At 31.7% G+C, this 26,834-nt stretch overlaps 1 protein-coding gene across 3 annotated transcripts in view; it reads right to left on the bottom strand.

Annotated features, from left to right (window-relative positions):
- Positions 1–2,001: 2,001 nt before the first annotated feature.
- The window catches only part of LOC134724455 (calcium uniporter protein, mitochondrial-like), a 53,804-nt gene continuing 28,971 nt past the window's right edge, over positions 2,002–26,834 (bottom strand). Inside the window, exons 4-8 of one of the 3 annotated variants that reach the window (XR_010108429.1) lie at positions 15,538–15,645; positions 12,939–13,099; positions 9,856–10,059; positions 6,840–8,067; positions 2,002–6,779 (exon numbers count right to left, since the gene is read on the bottom strand). Coding sequence is in view for 1 of the 3 variants with exons in the window: in XM_063587471.1 (XP_063443541.1) it covers positions 7,867–8,067; positions 9,856–10,059; positions 12,939–13,099; positions 15,538–15,645 (674 nt within the window). In the remaining 2 variants the exon portion in view is untranslated. Of the gene's footprint in view, positions 8,068–9,855; positions 10,060–12,938; positions 13,100–15,537; positions 15,646–26,834 lie in introns of all 3 variants that reach the window. The other 2 variants (XR_010108430.1, XM_063587471.1) reach the window with 2 other exon arrangements.

The following is a 26,834-nucleotide window of genomic DNA, read 5'->3' on the forward strand; positions in this document are numbered from 1 at the left end:
AATGCAGTTTTTTGCTTATAACTATGAAACCAAAGCATCTAGAGCAAATCTGACAAGAAGTTAAATTGTTAATCAAGTCAATATCTATCTGCCCTGAATTTTTCAGATGAATTGGACAACTGGTTGTTGGGTTGCTGCCCTCCAATTGGTAATTTTTAAAAGAAATTTTGCCGTTTTTGGTTATCTTGAATACTATTATAGATAGCGATAAACTGTAAACAGCAATAATGTTCAGCAAAGTAAGATCTACAAATAAGTCAACATGACCTAAATGGTCAATTGACCCCTTAAGGAGTTATTGCCCTTTATAGTCAATTATTAACAATTTTCATTAATTTGGTAAATTTATGTAAATTTTTACCAAATATAGTTCTCTGTTACTAATGGGCAAAGTTCATGATAGATATAATTGTAAGAAGCAAAATCGTTCAGTAAAGTAAGAACTTCAAACACATCACCATCACCAAAATACAATTTTGTCATGAATCCATTTGTGTCCTTTGTTTAATATGCACATAGACCAAGGTGAGCGACACAGGCTCTTTAGAGCCTCTAGTTTTAAATTTCATTGGATCTGTGTTCTTTTGTTTTACTGTTGTTTTTTCGAAAAAGTCGGCTAGTACAGAAATCAAATAATATCAGCATGGCGTCAGAAACAATAAGTTAGAATGCAACAAATGTGAAATGTGTAGTAATGGACAGCAACTATCATATAGAAGTCTTATCTTTAAATTAATGTTAAATTTGTCATTATCTTGAACTTTAACACTTCATGATTTTTAAATACCTTTTTGTATTGAGAGGACCTTTCGAGTTGACCAAAAGTTTGAATCGGCTGATTTTGACTCATCGGGTTTGAAAATATATCGAACAAACAGGAATTTTATCTCAATTTGTCTGAGCTTTAAAAAACACTTGAGTGTGACACAACTTGGTTCCCCTATATCTTTGTTTTAAGGGTAGGAAAATAATAGTACAAAAGACACAACATTGAAAAACAAAAGACTAAGCAACACAAACCCAACCAAAAACTGGGAGTGATATCAGGTTCTCTGGAAGGGTGAGCAGATCTTTCCTTACATTATAGAAACATATATATCCGAGATTTGATCTTGGTGTGTGTACTTTACAGATGCTCTTCCTAGAATCCAATAACTTAGTTACACCTAACAGCCTGAGAGAGTATGACACCATATGTGTATTGCATCAGAACTATTCTCATAAACATCTAAATTAAATGTAACCTATAGCTAAAGTTCATGTTTTTTGAAGGCTCGATTATATAGTATGTAGTAATGAGTTGTATACAGGTTTTACCCTTGGATGGATTTTTATTTGAAGGCTCGATTATATAGTATGTAGTAATGAGTTGTATACAGGTTTTACCCTTGGATGGATTTTTATTTGAAGGATGGACTTTTATTTGAAGGCTCGATTATATAGTTTGTAGTAATGAGTTGTATACAGGTTTTACCCTTGGATGGATTTTTATTTGAAGGCTCGATTATATAGTTTGTAGTAATGAGTTGTATACAGGTTTTACCCTTGGATGGATTTTTATTTGAAGGCTCGATTATATAGTATGTAGTAATGAGTTGTATACAGGTTTTACCCTTGGATGGATTTTTATTTGAAGGATGGACTTTTATTTGAAGGCTCGATTATATAGTTTGTAGTAATGAGTTGTATACAGGTTTTACACTTAGATGGATTTTTTAAAAGGGGGTGTCATATTATGTATGGCTACACAGTTCTCTCTACTTTTTCAGGTCCAAATTCGGACCAACAAACGAGGTTGTCAGGAGAAAATGAAAATGAACATGAACTTAATTGTTGTTATGTTTTCATGTAAATCGGTATGTATCTGGTTTGTAAAATTTAATGCACAAAAAAAATCATTTACGTGCTTCAGTTATTGTTCTTTTTTCATTTTTTTTCTCGTGTCTCTTTTAGTGCCACAAGTAACAATGAGGTATGGTATTATAACACAAACTGAACATATACAAAATATTATTTAATGATAGATTTGTTTAAATCACACAGAATAAAGATTACTAACAGAACGTAACAGATATAAATAATGAAGTAACAGTGAACAAACTTGTCAATTTCAATCAATAGTGAGCAAAAATATTTTAATTTTACAATTGAATTATCCAAAGAAAAATACAGAAAATTGTTAACCATGACCAATTCTTTTAAAATTACAATTTTGTTAATAAGAACTTAATATTTAAAGACCTGAGATAAACAGGTAACAAAATTCATCAAAATAAAATTGGAAAATAATGGTCTTTTAATTACATAAAAAAAAAAAAAATGTTACACAAAACTAAGCCAACTTCTACAAATATTCATATAACATAGCTAGGCTTTTCTTTATCATTTTACGTCAATTACAGTATAGAAAACATTCCTTTAATTATTCTTAAAACAGAAGTTCATGCAGAAAAACAAACTTTAGGTTGAATACTTATATATAAATCATATTTTACTTATCTTTTTCAATAAAAATAACCCAGGTAAGAGACATAAAGAACTTGATTACCATTTTCAGGTAAGTACATTGTAACTAGATATATTTTTGTTTTTACCTATACTGTTCTATGCTGTAGATGAATGTTTACCCCACATGTGGCTCAATTATATGTATCAGAATCTACACTGTATGCCAATAGTCTTAGTCATTGTTAAGGACATTTTTTATCAAATCACAAGTTGGTGTACCCTTTTAAAAATGCACTACCATATGGCCTTATATTTTGAACTGGTGAACTGAAAATATCTTTATGATAGCGGTGGTAACTTTTTATAAATTATGAAAATAAGCAGAGCATCATTTACAGCAATATAACATATCAAATTAGTAAAGACTCCTTATAAGCATCCTATGTAAATATATATGTACTACATAGATTGCACTAAATCATATATCAGTTAAATAAATATAACAGCTATTGAAATATAATAATATCTCTACACCAAAGCCTTTTCTATAGATTTTTAAAATATTTATCATATCCTGCATACAAAAAGAGGATATATAAGAATTATAGTGTAAATTTGGAAAGAAGAACTTATGAACATTCTTTCTTTTGACAGGAAATCAATGGAAATGAAACTTGAAATGGCATCATTATGAAGTCTTAACAAATTGCTGACAAGAAAATGTTGCTTTGTCCTTAAAAGATGACTAAATGTATTTCTAAATAAAATGTTATAAATGATTTTACAATTTTATATATTATTTATATAATAGAAACAATGAAGAATGGTAAATGGTGGTGGATTGGATAGGGAGTGGGTAAGTATGTATGGGGAGGGTCTGAACCATGCATTACATATAAATTGATTATTTACTTTTCAACATTTTCTGCAGAAAAAAGCATCACCAATCCGTTTTTTTAAGTGCATTCAAGCTCTCCATAATTCCATTTCTATATGCACTCTATAATGAAAACTAATTTTTAAAAAACTAGATATACATTTTCTAATACAAAGCAAATATATATGTGTGAGCTGACCCTTAAAAAGAAAGTTACAAGCATTCTAAAATCAATTCTACAGAAATATAAATTCTTCATTATTTATCATAACATCATACCAACAAACTGGCCAGTTTAGATGTAATTTGAATATCCAGTGCCATGTGCAGTGTTTAAACCCACAACCTCAGTGTTGACATGCTAGTGTCAAGTGATTCTGTAGATAAACTACTTATACCTCTTTAACTAACAAGGCTTTTATACAATAATGTGATCCCTGAAAAATATTCAGTGAAAATAAGTGGTTAACTTTTGTTTAACTTCACAAACTATAATAACCGTAACTTTTCCCTAGGATTATAAACAGAAGTACAGAGACAAATTAAGAATTGTTCCTATGTATAAAACACATAATAATGAAAACTAAATAACAATGAGCAGCTTGAAAATAGTTATTTCCTCTGATTTGTTTTTAGTTTACTGCACACAACAAAAAAAAACAAGATTGATATGATTCCCTGGCATATACAAAGTTATTAAATGACAAATTAATAACTGTCAAATAGGATGAAATAATACAGAGTGAAAGAACGAAAAATATACAGCACTATGTTTACCAAAGTCATTATCACAAATTAGAAGTGTTCATCTTAAATTTTTAAATGTTTCAACATTTTTTTTATACAACTTGAGCAAACTTATGGTGAATAATCAAATTGGACATATAAGAAAGATGCTTAAAATCCATTTCATTACTGGTCTGATATGTCTTGAAAGAAGATCTACATTTATTCCATTTAACATTTTCTGATCTTATTTTATATCTAAAGCACTTTCACAACAAGAAGCACTAATCTATCATCATAAACAAGCACTGGCATTTGTTCCCCTTAGTTAATGTAATGCAAGTGTTATTTCCCCTGATAGCTAGTATTTTGATAAATAAGTTTAAGTCTTTATGTTTTAACGCATTTATTTTCATTACCTTTCATTATTTGCAGCTAGCAGTTTAATCTTTCTCATTAAAGAAAATCAAATATTCCTCAAGTTTGCTAAGGAGGCAATTTCTAGAAATAAATTATTAGAAGCCTGTTAGCTAAATACAGAGTTACTTCACTTCATACGCACCAAAAGAAGGAATAGGACTGATTTGACCAAATATTGTGACCTTTGTTGAAATCTTCTTCAGAATGTTTCTATCCTTTCATGTATATAAATATCGGATCATATATTAAAGCAAAGCATGATCTTTCAATAAGGCAATGATAGAAAGCATATACGAGGTAGCCTGGCTATTGGTAAATTAAGTACGTTTACAACAGTTTCTGTGGTGAGATGGGGAGTTAAGAACAAATTTAAAATTTAGACATCATTACAATTAAAACAAGAACACCAAACAACAAAACAAAATAAGCATTTATCCACAGTTTAGTGGTTTACTAACAATAATCCACCACTAATAGGCATTTTTCTGGGATTATCACAAACTTCGATTTTTTCATTATTTGTTCATGACATAATCCAAAATAGACATTTACTCTTTAATCACCTTTTTTTAATAAAATTGTCAAAACTGATGCTTCATAATCGTCACCCAGGAATAATTATAAATTTTGGATGTCCTCAGATGATTTCTCAAACACCCATAACAGGGCACCAAATGACTGATCACTTGTTATTGTGAAAAAGGCAAAAATAACTAAAACCATATCTTGTATACCCATTGGCTTCTTATTATTTCACTCAATTTGCCAAATTTCAAGTCTTTCATTTTTTTCCTTTAATATACCCCTTATGATGGCTTATCTAATGCTTAATTTGACCAAATTCATTCTCCCTCCTTTAAATTTGTACCAATAACCGAAAGCAAGGAACAATAAAAGGAGGGACTATATGGGGAATTAAGCAACATGCTGGGTTGTCTTTATGAACAGTGTCTTAAAAAGCTTGGTTGGCAATGCAATGATCAGGAATCCTTGGGAAAAAAACTTGGCAGCAATATTCAAAACGATTTTAAACAAATTTTGAATAAGCATACATAATATTAAAGCAATGAAATGTTGGTGATTTCAATTCCAGAAAGAAACATGAAACTTTTAACACATAAATGTTTTAGATACAATCTTTGAACAATCATAAAGATAAATTTAAAAAAAGTAAAAAACAATAAAATTTTACTCTTAATCTCAAATATAGATATTTTCACTTATAAAGCTTAAATCTTTAAAAATGCTTGCTAGGTTAAACAAATATAATGCTTAGCGAACAGATACTATTAAATGAGATTCAGAAGATGTTGAGAGTATGTTTTTGCTGCTTTTAAATATATGTGAGGGCTAATAAACAAATTTTTGATAAAATGCCAAAAATTTGGAATACATTTATTCATCAGCAGTTTTCCAAGACAGGATTTGTCTATTATTTTTTGTTTGTTTGTTTGATTAGTTTCAAATTTTGGTTGAAGGTTGTAAATTGACCTATAATCGCTTGAATTCAGTTTATTTGGACTCTGTTGGATAGTTGTCCTATTGGCAATCATACCACATCTCATTACGTTATTCTTAAACTTTATTCTTAATGTCAAATAAACTTATATTTTAGCTTTATACCCTTGTAAAGTGAAAAAAATACCCTTGTATACATTTCATTACAAAATTTCAGTATTAAGTTCTGAGATTTTAAGCAGGATTAATTGATTTCATTTTTTTTCATTGATAGCAATGTCTGAATAATCATCATCAACATTACTCTAGCAGAAAAACAAAAGTGTCAATTAAAACAAGTTTCAATGTGAAAACAGTAAAATAAACAAAGTGTTGTGATTCATTTTTATTGGTGGGTTTCCAATTTTATTGTGGATTTTATAGGTTAAGGTTAACAACAAATTGTTACTTTCAACAGAATACAAATATGCCTTGCATGCAGACTTTTACAGTACATATTTACTATAAAAACACAAAATATGATTTTTACTCAATGCATGAAAATTGGTACATGTATCCATGACTATATATATTTCTTTTAATCAACAAAAATTGGTATCCAGGAAATTACAATTTTTCATTAAAACTCAAAAATCCTATCCATGAAAATAAAATTCTTCAATCCATAAAAAATAAATGAATCCAAATTAATTATCTATAGAAATTTGAAAATGATAAGAATAAATTACTAAATCACAAGGATACACAAATTTCTCAATATATATTTTGTATTTTTGTATACTATTTACCACCATGAACAAAAACCTGACATTTCAAAACATAGAAAGAGTTCATCAATGTCATCCTTGACCTTAAAGAGTTCATCAATGTCATCCTTGACCTTAAAGAGTTCATCAATGTCATCCTTGACCTTAAAGAGCTATAATCAATCCATTCATTAATACAACCCAGTAATGGGTAATGCATACAATAGCCATCATTCAAAGACAAGTCGAGAAAAATCAATTAATTCAGCATAAAACACAACTTCCTGTAGGGTGCACAGTCCATTTATTTGTTCCAAATGTATATTTGAATACTGCAAGTAGTTTTTCTATAGTTTTGTTCTTACACTCATTGCATTTTCTAATATTACAAAAAAAAGGGAGAACAAAAAGCACTACATCAAAAATTTTCTATAATAAATTACATAGAGAACCGTTAATTACATAAAGGAAAACAATATTGTAACCATGGAAACTAAAATAATAATCTCTAAAAAAGTGAAAAAATAACAATAATGATATGGTTGACTATAAATATGAAGAAAAGTCTATATCATCTTAGTCATATGTATTCTTTTATTGATTCTGACTAAATAGACTCTTTTATAGATTCTGGTAATATGAAGAACTGGTGCAAAACTTGTTGTTCACTCATGCTGTAGTTAGATTTGGTGATTTATTTATGTTGTTAATTCTTATGATATATTAATGAACATTTTTTATGGTAAGGGATTCAAGCAAAATATTTGTAATTATATTACTTTTTTTAATGACAGATGACCACTAAAAATACATGCTTCCAAGTATTTCTTATTTTACGTCTTTACAACCAATATTTTTTATATGAGAAAACTGAATATGGCTTGTTTTTTTTTGTATCATTAATGTGCTTTTACATTTACATATGTTGGAGGACTTAAAATTCAATATTTGATATATAACCACAAACCAATAGAAACAAGTATTCAATGCTATATTTTCACCAATTTTTGTATGTATTACAAATAAAGATGGTTCATGGCTGACAGCACCAAGTGGAAAAGAGATAAAAGAATACATAAACCTATTACACCCACCAACAGAAGATCTGTACAGAAGATCTGTAGCTTATTATACCTCTACATAGTGCTATAAACTTTATAAACTATAATAAAACATATTTCTAATCTATCTTCATTGCTCAGGTTTGTATTCAACTTCTCTCAATGGAACTCTAAGCTGTAGGGGGTCTCGTAATCGTTTGATATCATATTCTACTTTAGCGATTTCTTCCTTTAGTTTGTTGTATGTTTCTACGCTCATCTTTGACTTCTTTGCGTTTTTATGAAGTCCTATTAAATATTGTCTATCACGTAATGTTTCGTAGTTGTATTCCTGAAATGAAACAAAAAAGAAATTAAAATTCAGATTTTTCTGTATTTTTAACATTTTTGACATCAAGATTTATAACCATGACCAGGGACGTATATACCTTTTTTAAATTCTCAGTTGATAAAATAAGAAATAAAATAAATACAATTTTAAAAGAGACATTGAACAGAACTGTTAAAGGGATACAACCTAAATTCCAAGTACAGTAGATTTGTGTTTTATGGTAATGAGCATTGTGTATAAGTGTTCTGAAATTTAGTTGAGGAAAATAAAGCAAGACAACAGACACAAAATGTTCAGCATTTTTTCCAATTGAAAGGGTCAAAACTCTAGAATGATAAAATTGACACCACCCAAATTCAAAGTTGATCTGAATATTCTGGTAAATATTATTTGGTGTAGGCAAACTAAAGTTACAGAAATAAAAACGTAATCACATAGGGGCATAACAACTTTCCAACTCCCTCAGGCTAAGTTGACTAAATTGATTTTGCTGTTCTTCTCCAGGAAGGAGAATATTAAGTCTACAATTTTTTTTTGATTTATAGAATTTCTGACATCTTCATTTATTTTAAGATGTTATAAAGATTTCTTAAAATACCTGTCTGGTGAGGACGAAGTAGGCAAACATGGCTACTGAGGTACCGTAGGTGATGAAGTAAGTTACATACCTGTCTGGTGAGGACGAAGTAGGCAAACATGGCTACTGAGGTACCGTAGGTGATGAAGTAAGTCACATACCTGTCTGGTGAGGACGAAGTAGGCAAACATGGCTACTGAAGTACCGTAGGTGATGAAGTAGGTCACATACCTGTCTGGTGAGGACGAAGTAGGCAAACATGGCTACTGAGGTACCGTAGGTGATGAAGTAAGTCACATACCTGTCTGGTGAGGACGAAGTAGGCAAACATGGCTACTGAGGTACCGTAGGTGATGAAGTAAGAAACATACCTGTCTGGTGAGGACGAAGTAGGCAAACATGGCTACTGAGGTACCGTAGGTGATGAAGTAAGTCACATACCTGTCTGGTGAGGACGAAGTAGGCAAACATGGCTACTGAGGTACCGTAGGTGATGAAGTAAGTCACATACCTGTCTGGTGAGGACGAAGTAGGCAAACATGGCTACTGAGGTGCCGTAGGTGATGAGGTAAGAAACATACCTGTCTGGTGAGGACGAAGTAGGCAAACATGGCTACTGAGGTACCGTAGGTGATGAAGTAAGAAACATACCTGTCTGGTGAGGACGAAGTAGGCAAACATGGCTACTGAGGTGCCTTAGGTGATGAAGTAAGTCACATACCTGTCTGGTGAGGACGAAGTAGGCAAACATGGCTACTGAGGTACCGTAGGTGATGAAGTAAGTCACATACCTGTCTGGTGAGGACGAAGTAGGCAAACATGGCTACTGAGGTACCGTAGGTGATGAAGTAAGTCACATACCTGTCTGGTGAGGACAAAGTAGGCAAACATGGCTACTGAGGTACCGTAGGTGATGAAGTAAGTCACATACCTGTCTGGTGAGGACGAAGTAGGCAAACATGGCTACTGAGGTACCATAGGTGATGAAGTAAGTCACATACCTGTCTGGTGAGGACGAAGTAGGCAAACATGGCTACTGAGGTACCGTAGGTGATGAAGTAAGTCACATACCTGTCTGGTGAGGACGAAGTAGGCAAACATGGCTACTGAGGTACCGTAGGTGATGAAGTAAGTCACATACCTGTCTGGTGAGGACGAAGTAGGCAAACATGGCTAGTGAGGTACCGTAGGTGATGAAGTAAGTCACATACCTGTCTGGTGAGGACGAAGTAGGCAAACATGGCTACTGAGGTACCATAGGTGATGAAGTAAGTCACTGGTTCCATGATATCCCAGGAGTACTCCCACCAGGTCAGACGAGCTAGGACACCAAACTGTAGACTCATCAATCCCAATCCTACCCATGCCAAACCAGTTGTCCTTTTCAAAGCTTTTCCTTCTATATCTACTTTCACCTGAAAGAAATAAAATTTTATGTATTATTTTTTGGAGACAAAATAGACTTTTTTTTAACTATAAAGAAGCTAATGAAAATTCAGAAATTATTGCAAAGTTTTTATTAATGTGAATTATATGACTGGGTGAGTATTGCAGTAATAATAATCGCATTATAATAAGTGATACATGATTTTCCTGAAATTTGAAAATAATCAATCTTGCATCTCAGACTTTGTTTATTTATATTATAAACATATATTATTTACATTATGCTTTTATTTCAAGGTTGAATTTTTAAATGGTACAATTTAAGCCATAAAAGGAATTCCAAGGGGAAATGAATTTTCTGTTTTTGTCAAGAATCCGTCTATTTTCTAAATGTAAAATAGAGTTGTTCCTCTTAGCCTTTAGAAATAACATACAGTAGACAACAAATAAGAATAGTATGTGTTTTAAAAAAAGAAAATAAAGGAAAAGGAAAAACAAAGAATATTATTCTTATAGTTTTCTTGCAATGAAATTAATTTTGATGGTACAAAATATATATTTCATATACAAAAATTTTTGAATATTTGTAATGTTTGGAAATCCTCTTTCTCCTGATAAAAGTTACCTAATTTAGGTATCAGAGACTTTTCACCTATTTTAAAACTTATATTGGGCAAAAGACTATTTGATTTTTTTCCAAACTTATTTATTGCCATTTGAAAAGAAAATTTAAAATTATACTTTTTTTTTGGCTACATTTGTGTTCTTTTAAGATTTTTCTAATATTTTCAAACTAGAGGCTCCAAAGAGCCTGTGTCGCTCACCTTGGTCTATGTGAATATTAAACAAAGGAAGCAGATGGATTCATGACAAAATTGTGTTTTGGTGATGGTGATGTGTTTGTAAATCTTACTTTACTAAACAGTCTTGCTGCTAACATTTATCTCTATCTATAATGAACTTGGCCCAGTAGTTTCAGTGGAAAATGTTAATAAAAATTTACAAATTTTATGAAAATTGTTAAAAATTGACTATAAAGGACAATAACTCCTTAGGGGGTCAATTGACCATTTCGGTCATGTTGACTTAATTGTAAATCTTACTTTGCTGAACATAATTGCTGTTTACAGTTTATCTCTTTCTATAATAATATTCAAGATAATAACCAAAAACAGCAAAATTTCCTTAAAATTACCTTAAAAGGGGCAGCAACCCAACAATGGGTTGTCAGATTTATCTGAAAATTTTAGGGCAAATAGATCTTCATCTGATTAACAATTTTACCCCATGTCGGATTTGCTCTAAATGCTTTGGTTTTTGAGTTATAAGCCAAAAACTGCATTTTACCCCTTTGTTCTATTTTTAGCTGTGGCGGCCATCTTGATTTGATAGTCGGGTCACCGGACACATTTTTAAAACTAGATACCCCAAAGATGATTGTTGCCAAGTCTGGATTAATTTGGCCTAGTAGTTTCATAGGAGAAGATTTTTGTAAAAGATAAATAAGATTTACAAAAAATGGTTAAAAATTGACCATAAAGGGCAATAACTCCTAAAGGGGTCAACTGACCATTTCGGTCATGTTGACTTATTTGTAAATCCTACTTTGCTAAACATTATTGCTGTTTACAGTTTATCTCTATCTATAATAATATTCAAGATAATAACCAAAAACAGCAAGATTTCCTTTAAATTACCAATTCAGGGGCAGCAAGCCAACAAAGGGTTGTCTAATTCGTATGGAAATTTCAGGGCAGATAGATCTTGATCTGATAAACAATTGTACCCCATGTCAAATTAGCTCTAAATGCTTTGATTTTTGAGTTATAAGCCAAAAACAGTATTTTACCTCTATGTTCTATTTTTGGCCATGGCGGCCATTTTGTTTGGTGGACCGGGTCACCGGACACATTTTTTGAACTAGATACCCCAATAACAATTGTGGCCAAGTTTGATTGAATTTGGCCCAGTAGTTTCAGAGGAGAAGATTTTTGTAAAAGATTACTTTAATTTAAGAAAATGGTTAAAAATTGACTATAAAGGACAATAACTCCTTAACGGGTCAACTGACCATTTCGGTCATGATGACTTATTTGTATATCTAACTTTGCTGAACATTATTGCTGTTTACAGTTTATCTCTATCTATAATAATATTCAAGATAATAACAAAAAATTGCAAAATTTCCACAAAATTACCAATTCAGGGGCAGCAACCCAACAACAGGTTGACCGATTCATCTGAAAATTTCAGGGCAGATAGATCTTGACCTGATAAACATTTTTACCTCATGTCAGATTTCCTCTAAATCCTTTGGTTTTTGAGTTATAAGCCAAAAACTGCATTTTACCCCTATGTTCTATTTTTAGCCGTGGCGGCCATCTTGGTTGGTTGACCGGGTCACGCCACACATTTTTTAAACTAGATACCCCAATGATGATTGTGGCCAAGTTTGGTTCAATTTGGCCCAGTAGTTTCAGAGGAGAAGATTTTTGTAAAAGTTAACGACGCCGGACGACGCCGGACGCCGGACGCAAAGTGATGGGAAAAGCTCACTTGGCCCTTCGGGCCAGGTGAGCTAAAAATATGGAAAACATTCCTAATAAAAAAGATAATTCCATTTTAGCAACCATTACTAATGTGTCATGTTTTGAAACTAAAGCAATAATCAATGGCTTTAAATATTCTTAAAAACATCCATAGGTATTATCTCTAGTCCCCTCTTTATCTTTACAAAAACAGAAACAATTCTTGTGTTAGAAGTACAGTAATATATATATTCAGGTACAAAATTTAGCAAAATATTGAAATCTAATTTTTTTAATAATTTTAAGACTGGCTAAATTGCAATTTGACCAATAATAAATTTTCTATGCACCCCTGGTATAGAAACAAGATGTCTGCCTACTTTTTCATAAGGCTGCACTTGAAGTTTAAGCTCCTCTAGTTTCTGGACAAGTACTTTCTCTTGTTCAAACTGATGCTGGTCAACATTAAGCTGAGAGTAAAGCTGACCTATCAATGTCTTCACATCAGATAATGTAGCAAGGTCTTCATTTGTCATTGTTTCTGGAAAGAGAAAATAAACTCAATGTATTTCAAATTAAGTTCTGAAAAATCAACCCTTTAATAAATTTTTAACATGTCTCACTCTCGTTATCATTTTCATATTTTGAAATGTTCTTGGTTTTTCGTTCACTTCTGACTTTGATCGTTCCTGCGAAGGCGCCTGCCTCTATTTCATATTCCGTCATGTACTTGTCTGTTTTCATTTGACTTTTGATTGTTCCTTTGATGTCTTCTTCCTCTTTTTCATATTTTGACCTGGTATTTATTGTCAGTTTTTCTTCAACTTATAACTTATAAATGTAAATGTCCTTTCATTTCTTCAACATTTAAATGTAAGCTCAGTTTTCTTCAACTTATGATTTTTTAATTGTCTGATCAATTTCTTCTGCCTCTTTTTTTCTAGACTGAGAAACATCTTAGGATCATGACATACTGCCTAAACAGTGGTGTATTTATAAAGACTAATGCTCATCTCTAGACAAACACTAAGTAGCAGTCACATTATTAATCACATATTGTTAATCAGACACTTTTGTCTGCAGTTCAACAAATTACCATCATATATTAGAACACGAACATTGCTTTAGAGAATCTAGAACAGAAAATTCACCTTTTCAGTACCCCATTATCATGATTATGGTAACAATAAAACACTTTTATATTGAATCTTAAAAATATGCAAGAAATATTGATAATCTGGTGGAAAGTTTATAAATATTTGATTCTATATCATGCTGGGAATCAGTATGAGCCTGTATGTTATTTTACATTTTAATGTCATATAGAAGTCAGTGCATTGTGATTAGTGATGTAGAACTATGTAGAACTTAAACTGTTCAGTGGGAAACTTTATTAATTTCAGTTTATTGAATATTCAGGCCACATGACATGTAATGTTTTCCTTGTTCTTATAGAAGGAACCCCAATTACAGTTGTTTTCATAGAGATTATTAACACTTACATCCCTTTCAGTATCTATAAATTTGTATGAAAAAAACATTTGCCTTATTATTTGAAGTACACAAAAGAATCTCAAGTTATCCATTTTTAGATTATATAATCTTGTGAATATATTTAAAGAATTTAATAATATTATTAAACATGATAACCTGTGTTATCAGACACACTGGGGGACCTGAAAAATATGTCAGATTGAGCAGGGTGACAGAATACTCATGTTTTTTCTGCAAAGATAGGCATATTTGGGATTATGAAAATGTATCAGTTTAAGCAGGATGTTACATTTCCTACATTTGAAAATGCCTGTACCAAGTCAGGAATATGACAGTTCTTGTCCATTCGTTTTTGATGCGTTTTGTTCTTTGATTTTGCCATGTGATTATGGACTTTTCGAATTGATTTTCCTCTAAGTTCAGTAATTTTGTGCTTTTACTTTTTAGAATACTCAGTTGTGTGATAAGGCAGGATACACTGTAATTGAACATAATTTTGGTCTTCCTGCTTGACCAGTGGATAAACTCATTTTTACTAATAGTACACAAATGATTTTTCGAGGTAAACAAACATATTGATAAAGCCATTTGAAAATAAATAAAATAAGGCCCAGAAGATACCAAGGAAACATTTTTTACTCTTTAAGAGGAAGCAAACTCATGGGCAGAAAAAGATCTTTAAGAGGAAGCAAACTCATGGGCAGAAAAAGATCTTTAAGAGGAAGCAAACTCATGGGCAGAAAAAGATCTTTAAGAGGAAGCAGACTCATGGGCAGAAAAAGATCTTTAAGAGGAAGCAAACTCATGGGCAGAAAAAGATCTTTAAGAGGAAGCAAACTCATGGGCAGAAAAAGATCTTTAAGAGGAAGCAGACTCATGGGCAGAAAAAGATCTTTAAGAGGAAGCAAACTCATGGGCAGAAAAAGATCTTTAAGAGGAAGCAAACTCATGGGCAGAAAAAGATCTTTAAGAGGAAGCAAACTCATGGGCAGAAAAAGATCTTTAAGAGGAAGCAAACTCATGGGCAGAAAAAGATCTTTAAGAGGAAGCAAACTCATGGGCAGAAAAAGATCTTTAAGAGGAAGCAGACTCATGGGCAGAAAAAGATCTTTAAGAGGAAGCAAACTCATGGGCAGAAAAAGATCTTTAAGAGGAAGCAAACTCATGGGCAGAAAAAGATCTTTAAGAGGAAGCAAACTCATGGGCAGAAAAAGATCTTTAAGAGGAAGCAAACTCATGGGCAGAAAAAGATCTTTAAGAGGAAGCAAACTCATGGGCAGAAAAACAAAAGTTTGTAGACAGAAGTTCACAAAACAGTTCTTAAAACATGAAGATTAACCTGTCACCACTGAGTGGCACTATCTCATGGTTTTAAAAACACCAGTAGATGGTGCTACATTATAGAAATACTAACCACCACCTAGTGGCACTAACACAGAGCTTTAAAATCCCCAGTAGATGGTGCTATATTACAGTAATACTAACCTACACTAGGTGGCACTACCTGATACTTTTGATCGTTGAGGACCAGCTGGAAACTGTTATATCTCAGCAGTGTATCTATGGTGGTTGATTGGGCCACTCTTGCTCCTTCTGTAAATAGAAAATATGACTGACTCAAATACTCTATAGTTTCTATAGTGAAAAAAATTACTGACAAGCTTTGGTTTACATGACTCATAAGTGGTAAACAATTTAAAGAAGTCAAAGAGCTATCATCAATAACAGATGACAAAACATGTTCAAAATATAATATACTTGGTAAGATTAAGACCTACCAGCCACTGTCAAGTAGAAGAACAGTTATGAAAGTGATCATTATATAATGATTTTAATAGTCATAAGTAAGTTTTTCCCAGATAGTATATGTCGCACACAGTTTAGAATCCTGACATGTAGTTTGATAAAACATTTTCATGTATTTATAAACTATAATTCAAGAAAACTTTCATACATATGAATGAAGAATAAAGCAGAAAAAAAGCCAAAGGCCACCAATCATGCCACATAGGATTTTAAAACCGAAAGAAAATGCTGCACCTGGGGGCTACAGCTGGCCCCTAAACAAAATGTGTACCAGTTCAAAATGAATGTCATACTTTGAACGTTTAAAACCTCTGTCAACATTAATTGGCTTTATTAATAAAATATTGTGGTGGCCAGTTTTTATTAATAACATGTTAAAAGTATACTGCAGTGTCCATGCAATTATACTATTCAGTGTCCACACTTTTTAATTAAATACACTTGTTTTACTTTTTTATCTGTTTTTCTGTTGACATGCTGCAGAGTCATTCCCTACTGCTAACTCTTCATACTTTTTTTTATTGATTTATTAACAGAATTAACCTCACATCAGACTATAAACAATGTTACAGAAACCTTACCCAATAGTGAGTAGTTTTATTTGTATAGAAAACCAAAGCCTAAACAAACTAATTTTATTCTATAAAATCCAGCATTATATAATTATCAGCAAAACAGAAGATCAAAAATATTATTTTGGGGAAATAAATTTTTTCAGTGTTTGCTGTCAGTATTTTTCTTACTGATTACAATTATCTCTATCTATAATGAACTTGGCCCAGTAGTTACAGTGGGAAATATTTTATAAAAATTTACAAAATTTATGAATTGTTAAAAATTGACTTAAATAAAAAAGGCAATAACTTCTTAAAGGGTCAACTGACCATTTTGGTAATGTTGACTTATTTTTAGGTCTTACTTTGCTGTACATTATTGCTGTTTACAGTTTATCTCTATCTATAATAATATTCAAGATTAAAACCAAAAGCTGCAAAATTTTCTTAAAATTACTAATTCAGGAGCAGGAACCTAACATGTAAATGGTTGCTTGAATGGTCTGAAAATTTATAGTCAGCTAGATCTTGACCCAATTAGCAATTTAACCCCTTGTCAGATTTGCTCTTAATGCTTTGGTTTCAGAGATATAAACCAAAATCTACATTTTACCCCTATCTTCTATTTTTAGCCATGGTGGTCATCTTTGTTGTCTCCTGAGTGAGTGAGATACATTTTTTAAACTAGATACCGCAATGATGACTATGGCCAAGTTTGGCCCAGCAGTTTTATAGGAGAAGATTTTTGTAAAAATTAACGACGACGGATGACGACACCTGAAGACTTAAACGATGGACGCCAAGTAATGAAAAAAGCTCACTTGGCCCTTTGGGATGTGAGAAAAAATTAAACAATAAAGCAAGATTTTGGAAATGAGCACCTCATATTATTATCCCCAACCTTTTTTGAAGGAACTACTCTATTTGCTATTTAATTTGCGTTCACTTAACAAAACTCAAATTCATAGCAAAAAATAAATACTTTCTGTCTATATATATATAGCCATATTGAAATCAAATTAACTTTAAAAAATAATGCATTTAAAGTCCTTACAATATAACATATCCCTAGAGAAAATACTTCCACATTTGTTCACTTTTGAATAATTAAATGTAATCTTAACACAGCCAAACACAGTCGTTCAAAGATTATCTGAAATCAATTGATTCTTCACTTAATTAAACATTAGACAAAAAGTACAACCCAAAGGCATGCAAACCTCCAATGTTAAAGTTCTTATCATCACTAGAACTTATCTTGTGCGATTTATTTTCTAACCTAACCATTACTTTGTTTGATCCCAATGGTATACAAGCAAGAAACTAACAAATGAAACTGACATCGAAACATTAACCCTTAGAGATGTGACATTGGAAATTGATGTGATAATATCACAGTTTACGAAAAATTACATCATACTGAAGAAACAAATGTACCAAACTAATTTAAATCTGCTTCTACCAGTTTCTATTTTGTGACTGAATGATTTTATAGAGGTTAAGTTTGGCTTTTATTGAATAAATTGAATTATTCCATATTGATAGAAATTTCAGTTATTTTTGCTTTTTTGTGGCACTATCTAAAAATTTCTAATGTCTGTAGGAATTTTGTATGTTAAACTTTTTAAATATTATTTTCTCACATAATTCCTTTACCCAAACCTCAGTGATACATGTACTTATAAGTTCATAATTTTGTTAGGTAACATAAGCATGATTAGAAGTTCAAAGATGATCTGAAATCAATAACTTCATCACTTTATTGACTATTATAGTCGAACCGAACCTACATCTCAAAGTCATGTAAACCAAAAATGTAAAAGTTCTTATCTTCACTAGTATGTCAGACAGAACTATTTAAGGTTGTTTGATCAAATATCTAACCGAACCAATTCCCTGTGGAAGCAAGAAACCAACCAATGAAATTGACATGATAGAAACAAGCCTCATAGTTGTGACATGGAAATTGACAAGTTTATGATAAGATTTCTTGAAATTACATCATCAAGAGGTAAACTAACTGTAACAAGAGTACAAAACTAATTCAAATCTGCTTATCAATTAGTATTTGGCTTTGAAAATTTTACCAAGGTTAAATTGGCTTTTATCAAATATGTAGTTGATTTTTAGCATTTACATCGAAACATAAGCCTCATAGTTCTGACATGGAAATTCACAAGTTTAATAAGATTTCTGGAAATTACATCATCAAGAAGAAAACTTTGCAACAAGAGAACAAAACTAATTTAAAATCTGGTATCTGGATATGGTAAGGTTAAATTTGGCTTTAATTAGTTCAATTGAAATATATTAACTTAGCAAGCCTAAAATTTGTAGTACATGCATGTGTAATCAAAGCAATACATCTGAAAATCAATTATGTTGGAAAGCTCCTTCTCAAGATATTTAATTTCTTAAAAATGGGAAGAAAAGATTGACTCAGACATTTCTAAGTACAGAGTACATATATGCCAAATGGCTTATATATGCTATATTGATAAGTTTCTTTGCATTAGAAATAACCACATTTATTCTAAAACCAATTGTTCAGTTATAAAATACAGGTTAATTATTCTTATATATTTTTATGATAGAATGATACTATATAAACCCCTAACTGGAAGGATTGTACTTGATTTTCATATGATGAAGACATTACCTTTCAATCAGTTTAATTGAGATCTGTAGCTGGCATGTCAGTAAATTACTAGTGGTCCTTTGTTTATTTATGTATCACTGTTATTTTGCTAATTTCTTTTGTCACAGTGTCTGACCATCAGACTCTTGACTTCTTTAAAAGGGGCACTAAATAAGCTGTCAAATTTTAGGTTCACAGAAATGAATCAAATTCTATTTTTGATTTATAACCATATGAAACATTTATCCAAATTATGAAAGTCTAAAATAATCAATTTACAGGACATCATAGCTTGGTAATATGTAGCTTAATTTCATGTGTATTTTAGTCTTGACACCATCGAGTGACCTCCGAAAACCTCAAATGATCATATAAGTCATATAAACATAAATATAGATATAAATGTGTTTACGTTCCTTTCCTTAATAACCACACACGCACTATTCATGTATTATTCATCCCTATTGAAGTTGAATTATTCCCTTGCAAGTGAATAAATATCATCAATGTTTCTTAGCTCAATTTGATAAAAGAAAATTGAACCATACTGGCTGTTGAAAACCTAGCTAGTGCCCCTTAAAACGGAGTTTAACTGTGCATATTGCTGAGTGTTTATTTTTTCTTCTTTGGCTAGAGGGTTGAGATCTCACGAAAACATGTTTAACCTCACAGCATTTTTGTGCATGTCTCGAGTCAAGAGTCTCTGGACTTTGTTAATCTTTGTTTGATTTTTTATTTTAGTTCATTTATATATATTTTGGACTTCAGTAAGACAACCTTTATCACTGAACTAAGTACACATTTTTGTTAAGAGGCCAGCAGAAACAAGCCTCCAGGTGTGAGATTTTCTCGTTGTTTTAAAGACTCATTGATGGCCTTTGGCTATATATCTGACACTTTGGTCGGGTTGTTGTCTGTTAATTATACATTCCAAATTTCCATTCTCAATTTCATTAGGCCATTTTTCAGCAACAATTGACCTCAGTTTACCTCATTTTAAAAAAAAGAATTCTAAAAATGCTGCTCTCTATTTATATTCTTATCAATTTTGTATAGGCTACCTTTTTTCCACAACACAAGTTATCAATAAAAACAGAATTCCCTAATGAAGCAATATTCAACCTACTCAGGATGCCTGATTAAGTAGATCCCATTTGATGATTTCTATATCGTTTGCCGAAACCAGCACTAATGCATCCTTAATCATATTCTTTGATTTTGCAAGTTGTCACCAAAATAATAATTCCCATAATGCATTTCATCAATTGGTTTTTTACCGAGATTTGTATCATAATAATAAAGTTACTTCTAAGTTGATATATATACTCATAGACCTTCTAAAAAGCTTTTATATTGACAATGTTCTGTTCCAGGGATAATTTGCAACTTGTTTTTACTGAATAGTTTATTCATATTACATTAAAAGAAAGACTATTATTGCCAATATTGCATTTTTTATCAAGTAAAGATTTAATAATACATATATATTATCAATTGGATAGGCTGGTCAACCAAAATCTAACTAAGAAGTGAAAATAAACAAAATAACGTTGCAATGAACCATAAAAAATTAGGTCACTGTACGACCGACATGTTCACCTTATTATCATTCTGTGCATACCCAAAATATCCTATCAGACTCAGAGAAACAGACCTTACCACAAAACTTAACTTCCCTGTTTCCATTCTCAATTCTAATAAAATAGAACACTTACTTGACGGTCTGTGGGACAATCAAAACAAGGTCAAGGTCAGATAATCCGACCAGCCAGACATTTACACCTTACAACCATTCCATGTACCAACTATAGAGTTGACATTTTGCTTACAGAATCAAAGAAACAAATCAAACCATGAAAATGTAACATTGACCAAAGCAACAAACCATCAAAATAAGGTCAAGGTCAGACAAATCCTGCCAGACAGCAATACACACCTTACAACAATTCCCATGAACCAAATTAAATAAAGTTGACCTTTTACAATATCAAAGAAACGAATCAGACTATGAAACTTAATTAACTTTGACAAATGAACCATGAAAATGAGGTCAAGGTCAACTGTGAGTCATTATGATAGTAAATTTAATCTATCTTTTGTCTTTCAAAAGTGAAGATGAAAAAAAAATGTTTATAGTGATTTTATTTGTTAGGATTGCTATACATACTGCACAGTCTCAAATTACTTGTAGTCCTGCCTAATAATCAATTGTGTTAGAATATGAATTAAACATTACAGACAAAGAAATATGAATCAGACAAAAACAATAAGTATAACAAGTTATCTGACAAAAAATAATTCTCTTGTCAAATCTCATTTCCTAAAAGCGGCGTAAAAAATAATGATTTTATCGCCAGACAATCATGAATCTCCTATATGAAGTCATAAAAGGCTTCATTTCACCAACACAAATTCAAAATCATCAATTTAACAGCTCCAGTAACTTAAATAACTCACTATAATATAGATTGACAAAATTCTATTAAAGTATATAGATTTCTCATCAAGACTGCAGTTAAACATCAAACATAGGGTGAAAATGAAAACGAAATTTACACTTCATTAAATATTTCATGGATAACTTTCAGCTATTGATGAAATACAAAGTTTTATATGGGGCACAAATGAGAAATTTGTCTGATAAGGTTCTTTCATACTAATATATAACTTATAGATGCACTAAGAATACTCTCAAAAGCTTAGAGATGCATGATTTTTCTATTGAAATTGAATTATAATCTGTAAATTAAGAAATTTTAGAGAGCATTTATTATTGACAAAAAAAGTTGAAAAGTATACAAAAATGTGAGATTAATGATTACCATTTCAGGAAACTTTGAATCCAAATAAAATGCAATAAAAAGTTATTTCTTTTCCCTTGTCATAATTTTTCACAGTAATGGAAACATTGCTAAAATTTCAAATTTTACTTAAAAAAAAGGCAAATGATTCATGCATCTGTCTTTAGAAAATTCAAATAAAATCATTTATAATAAAATCAACCTGTGAATAACAAATTAAATATAACATTTTTTTTTTAAATAATAGTCATATTCATTAAGTGCCTCACTCATGTCCCAAGAGGTGTAACACCACTAATTCAGGCCCAACCAGAATTTTAGCACATACCAGAAAGTAGTACATATTTAACACAAAATAGTTCCTACACATGGTCATAACTTTCAAAATATTTAGAATATTTTATTAATTTTGGTATCAAATGAAAGCTGCATGACTGGTGATCATTGTAGAACAATTTTTGACTGATAAATTTGAATAATAAAAAAATGGCATGAAATTTAACTAGAGGCTCCAAAGAGCCTGTGTCGCTCACCTTGGTCTATGTGAATATTAAACAAAGGACGCATTTGAATTCATGATGGTGATGTGTTTGTACATCTTACTTTACTGAACATTCTTGCTGCTTACAAATATTCTATCTATATTAAACTTGGCCTAAGATTTTCGACTTAAGAGTTTCAGTCGAAAATGTTAATTAAAATTTACAAATTTTATGAAAATTGTTAAAAATTGACTTTAAAGGGCAATAACTCCTTATGGGGTCAATTGACCATTTAGGTCATGTTGACTTATTTTTAAGTCTTACTTTGCTGTACATTGTTGCTCTTTACAGTTTATCTCTATCTATAATAATATTCAAGATAATAACTAACTAGAGGCTCTAAAGAGCCTGTGTCGCTCACCTTGGTCTATGTGCATATTAAACAAAGGACACAAATGGATTCATGACAAAATTGTATTTTGGTGATGGTGATGTGTTTGAAGTTCTTACTTTACTGAACGATTTTGCTTCTTACAATTATATCTATCATGAACTTTGCCCATTAGTAAAAGAGAACTATATTTGGTAAAAATTTACATAAATTTACCAAATTAATGAAAATTGTTAAAAATTGACTATAAAGGGCAATAACTCCTTAAGGGGTCAATTGACCATTTAGGTCATGTTGCCTTATTTGTAGATCTTACTTTGCTGAACATTATTGCTGTTTACAGTTTATCGCTATCTATAATAGTATTCAAGATAACCAAAAACTGCAAAATTTCTTTAAAAATTACCAATTGGAGGGCAGCAACCCAACAACCAGTTGTCCAATTCATCTGAAAAATTCAGGGCAGATAGATATTGACTTGATTAACAATTTAACTTCTTGTCAGATTTGCTCTAGATGCTTTGGTTTCATAGTTATAAGCAAAAAACTGCATTTTACCCCTATGTTCTATTTTTAGCCGTGGCGGCCATCTTGGTTGAATGGCCAGGCCATCGGACACATTTTTCAAACTAGATACCCCAAAGATGATTGTGGCCTAGTAGTTTCAGTGGAGATTTTGTAAAAGATTACTTAGATTTATGAAAAATGGTTAAAGATTGACTATAAAGGGCAATAACTCCTAAAGGGGTCAACTGACCATTTTGGTCATGTTGACTTATTTGTAGATCTTACTTTGCTGAACATTATTGCTGTTAACAATTTATCTCTATCTATAATAATATTCAAGATAATAACCAAAAACAGCAAAATTTCCTCAAAATTACCAATTCAGGGGCAGCAACCCAACAACCGATTGACCGATTCATCTGAAAATTTCAGGGCAGATAGTTCTTGACCTGATAAACATTTTTATCCCATGTCAGATTTCCTCAAAATGCTTTGGTTTTTGAGTTATAAGCCAAAAACTGCATTTTACCCCTATGTTACTTTTAGCGGTGGCGGCCATCTTGGTTGGTTGGCGGGGTCACGCCACACATTTTTTAAACTAGATACCCCAAAGATGATTGTGGCCAAGTTTGGATTAATTTGGCCCAGTAGTTTTAGAGGAGAAGATTTTTGTAAAAGATTACTCTAATTTATGAAAAATGGTTAAAAATTGACTATAAAGGGCAATAACTCCTATACAGGTCAACTGACCATTTTGGTCATGTTGACTTATTTGTAGATCTTACTTTGCTGAACATTATTGTTGTTAACAGTTTATCTCTATCTATAATAATATTCAAGATAATAACCAAAAACAGCAAAATTTCCCTAAAATTACCAATCCAGGGGCAGCAACCCAACAACAGGTTGTCTGATTCATCTGAAAATTTCAGGGCAGATAGATCTTGACCTGATGAACATTTTTACATCATATCAGATTTGCTCTAAATGCTTTGGTTTTTGAGTTATAAGCCAAAAACTGCATTTTACCCCTATGTTCTATTTTTAGCCTTGGCGGCCATCTTGGTTGGTTGGCGGGGTCACACCACACAATTTTTAAACTAGATACCCCAAAGATGATTGTGGCCAAGTTTGGATTAATTTGGCCCAGTAGTTTAATAGGAGAAGATTTTTGTAAAAGATTACTTTAATTTATGAAAAATGGTTAAAAATTTACTATAAAGGGCAATAACTCCTAAACAGGTCAACTGACCATTTTGGTCATGTTGACTTATTTGTAGATCTTACTTTGCTGAACATTATTGTTGTTAACAGTTTATCTCTATCTATAATAATATTCAAGATAATAACCAAAAACAGCAAAATTTCCCTAAAATTACCAATCCAGGGGCAGCAACCCAACAACAGGTTGTCTGATTCATCTGAAAATTTCAGGGCAGATAGATCTTGACCTGATGAACATTTTTACATCATATCAGATTTGCTCTAAATGCTTTGGTTTTTGAGTTATAAGCCAAAAACTGCATTTTACCCCTATGTTCTATTTTTAGCCTTGGCGGCCATCTTGGTTGGTTGGCGGGGTCACACCACACAATTTTTAAACTAGATACCCCAATGATGATTATGGCCAAGTTTGGATTAATTTGGCCCAGCAGTTTCAGAGGAGAAGATTTTTGTAAAAGTTAACGACGACGGACGCAGGACGCCGGACGCCGGACGCCAAGTGATGAGAAAAGCTCACTTGGCCCTTCGGGCCAGGTGAGCTAAAAAGGAGGGTACATTTTGCCTTTTTGTCAGATCAGAAGTACCTGTTTTGGTACATCCGAAGTTCCAGGAACCAGTTCTTTCTTATATGCCATGTAAGGTATGTTGATTTTTTCAGTACAGGACACAAGAAGGTGTTGCTTTGACATGCAATGATTGTCACTTTATTTGAACTTAAAATAAAAGAGGTGTGCCTGCTTGAAACGGAGGAATTTAACATAGAAAGCAATGGGACCATGAATTAGTGGTGTACTTCCAAGACTGTAATTCAGTGGTTGTCATTGCATGGTTTATGTCTATCATATTTGTTTTAAGTATAATTGTTTTTTTATAAATTAGACTGTAAGATTTCTTATTAGCATTGTTCCACATTTTTCAAGTCAGTGCCTTTTATTGATGCCTACACAGTGCACTTGTACTGAGCACAATTCTCAAAGTTGAAGGACATACAGTAGCCTTGATTGATTATGTCTATGTCATTTGAACTCTGGTGAATACATCATCTAATTAGCAATCATACCATTTCTCAGCAATTCTAATTCTCCTGGTACTATAGTTAGATGTATATGCTGATATGGAAATTTCAATTAGCTCCATACTTATTAAGGATCCTTGGCTACAAAGTTGTTTCATTAAAACCCTTTAATATGTTTTCTACTTAACAGTAGGAAAATATTGTACAAATATCATTAATCAAGAAGAAAATAAAACACAACATTTAGCAGTTTAAATATGACATACACCCAAAGCACATACAAGTAAATCAAAACTCCTCAAATAATCAAAGGTCAATAAATTTCAGATGCTTATTAAACACGAAAGTGTCCAAAGTACACGGATGCCCCACTTGCACTATCATTTTCCATGTTCAATGGACCATGAAATTGGATAAAAAATAAAATAAGGCATTAAAATCAGAAAGATAATATCATAGGGAACGTGTGTACTAAGTTTCAAGTTGATTGGACTTCAACTTCATCAAAAACTACCTTGACCAAAAACTTTAATCTGAAACATGCACTTTCATTTTTTATGTTCAGTGGACCATGAAATTGGGGTCAAAAGTTTAATTTGGTGTTAAAATTAGAAAGATCATATCATAAGGAACATGTGTACTAAGTTTCAAGTTGATTGGACTTCAACTTCATCAAAAACTACCTTGACCAAAAACTTTAACCTGAAGCGGGACAGACGGACGAACAGACGGACGGACAGACAGACGGACTAACGGACGCACAGACCACAAAACATAATGCCCCTCTACTATCGTAGGTGGGGCATAAAAATAAATAATTAAATGCACCACTGTGCAATGCTGCAATATTCTCAGACTATAGTGATAAATCTAACGTCTGAAATTTAACCCTATTAACTTTAATACTGTATACACATGTGCTTTGCATTTTTTATAATTTGTAGCTGAGCTACTAAGTCTAATATAAAAGAAAGTCAAATAAAAAATTCCTATTTTATTGACCAGTTTTGTTACTGGGTTTATTTATAAGTATCAAATTAAAAAGAAGTCTCATTCTGATGTCGGATATTTTTTTTATCTGTATGCAGATTTTTCTGAAATCACACTAGTTTATCTTGTATTGGTTTCCATTCCTGAAAAGACACACTAATAAATGCAAGCAATAATATCTGAATTTACAGTAATTTTCATTCAGGATAAATCCTTTTATCATACCATGAGGAATGGCTAGAAAAAATCCATGATATAAGAATAACAAGATTGGTATGACAGGAATTCAAATGTGTGCTTTAAATATAGAAAGGTCAGGGACCATTTGAAATTTGAAGTTTAATAAAAAAATGTCCATAAGAAATCAATGGTTC

Source organism: Mytilus trossulus, chromosome 7, assembly GCF_036588685.1.
Source record: "Mytilus trossulus isolate FHL-02 chromosome 7, PNRI_Mtr1.1.1.hap1, whole genome shotgun sequence".
In the NCBI taxonomy this organism is placed as follows: Eukaryota; Metazoa; Mollusca; class Bivalvia; order Mytilida; family Mytilidae; genus Mytilus; species Mytilus trossulus.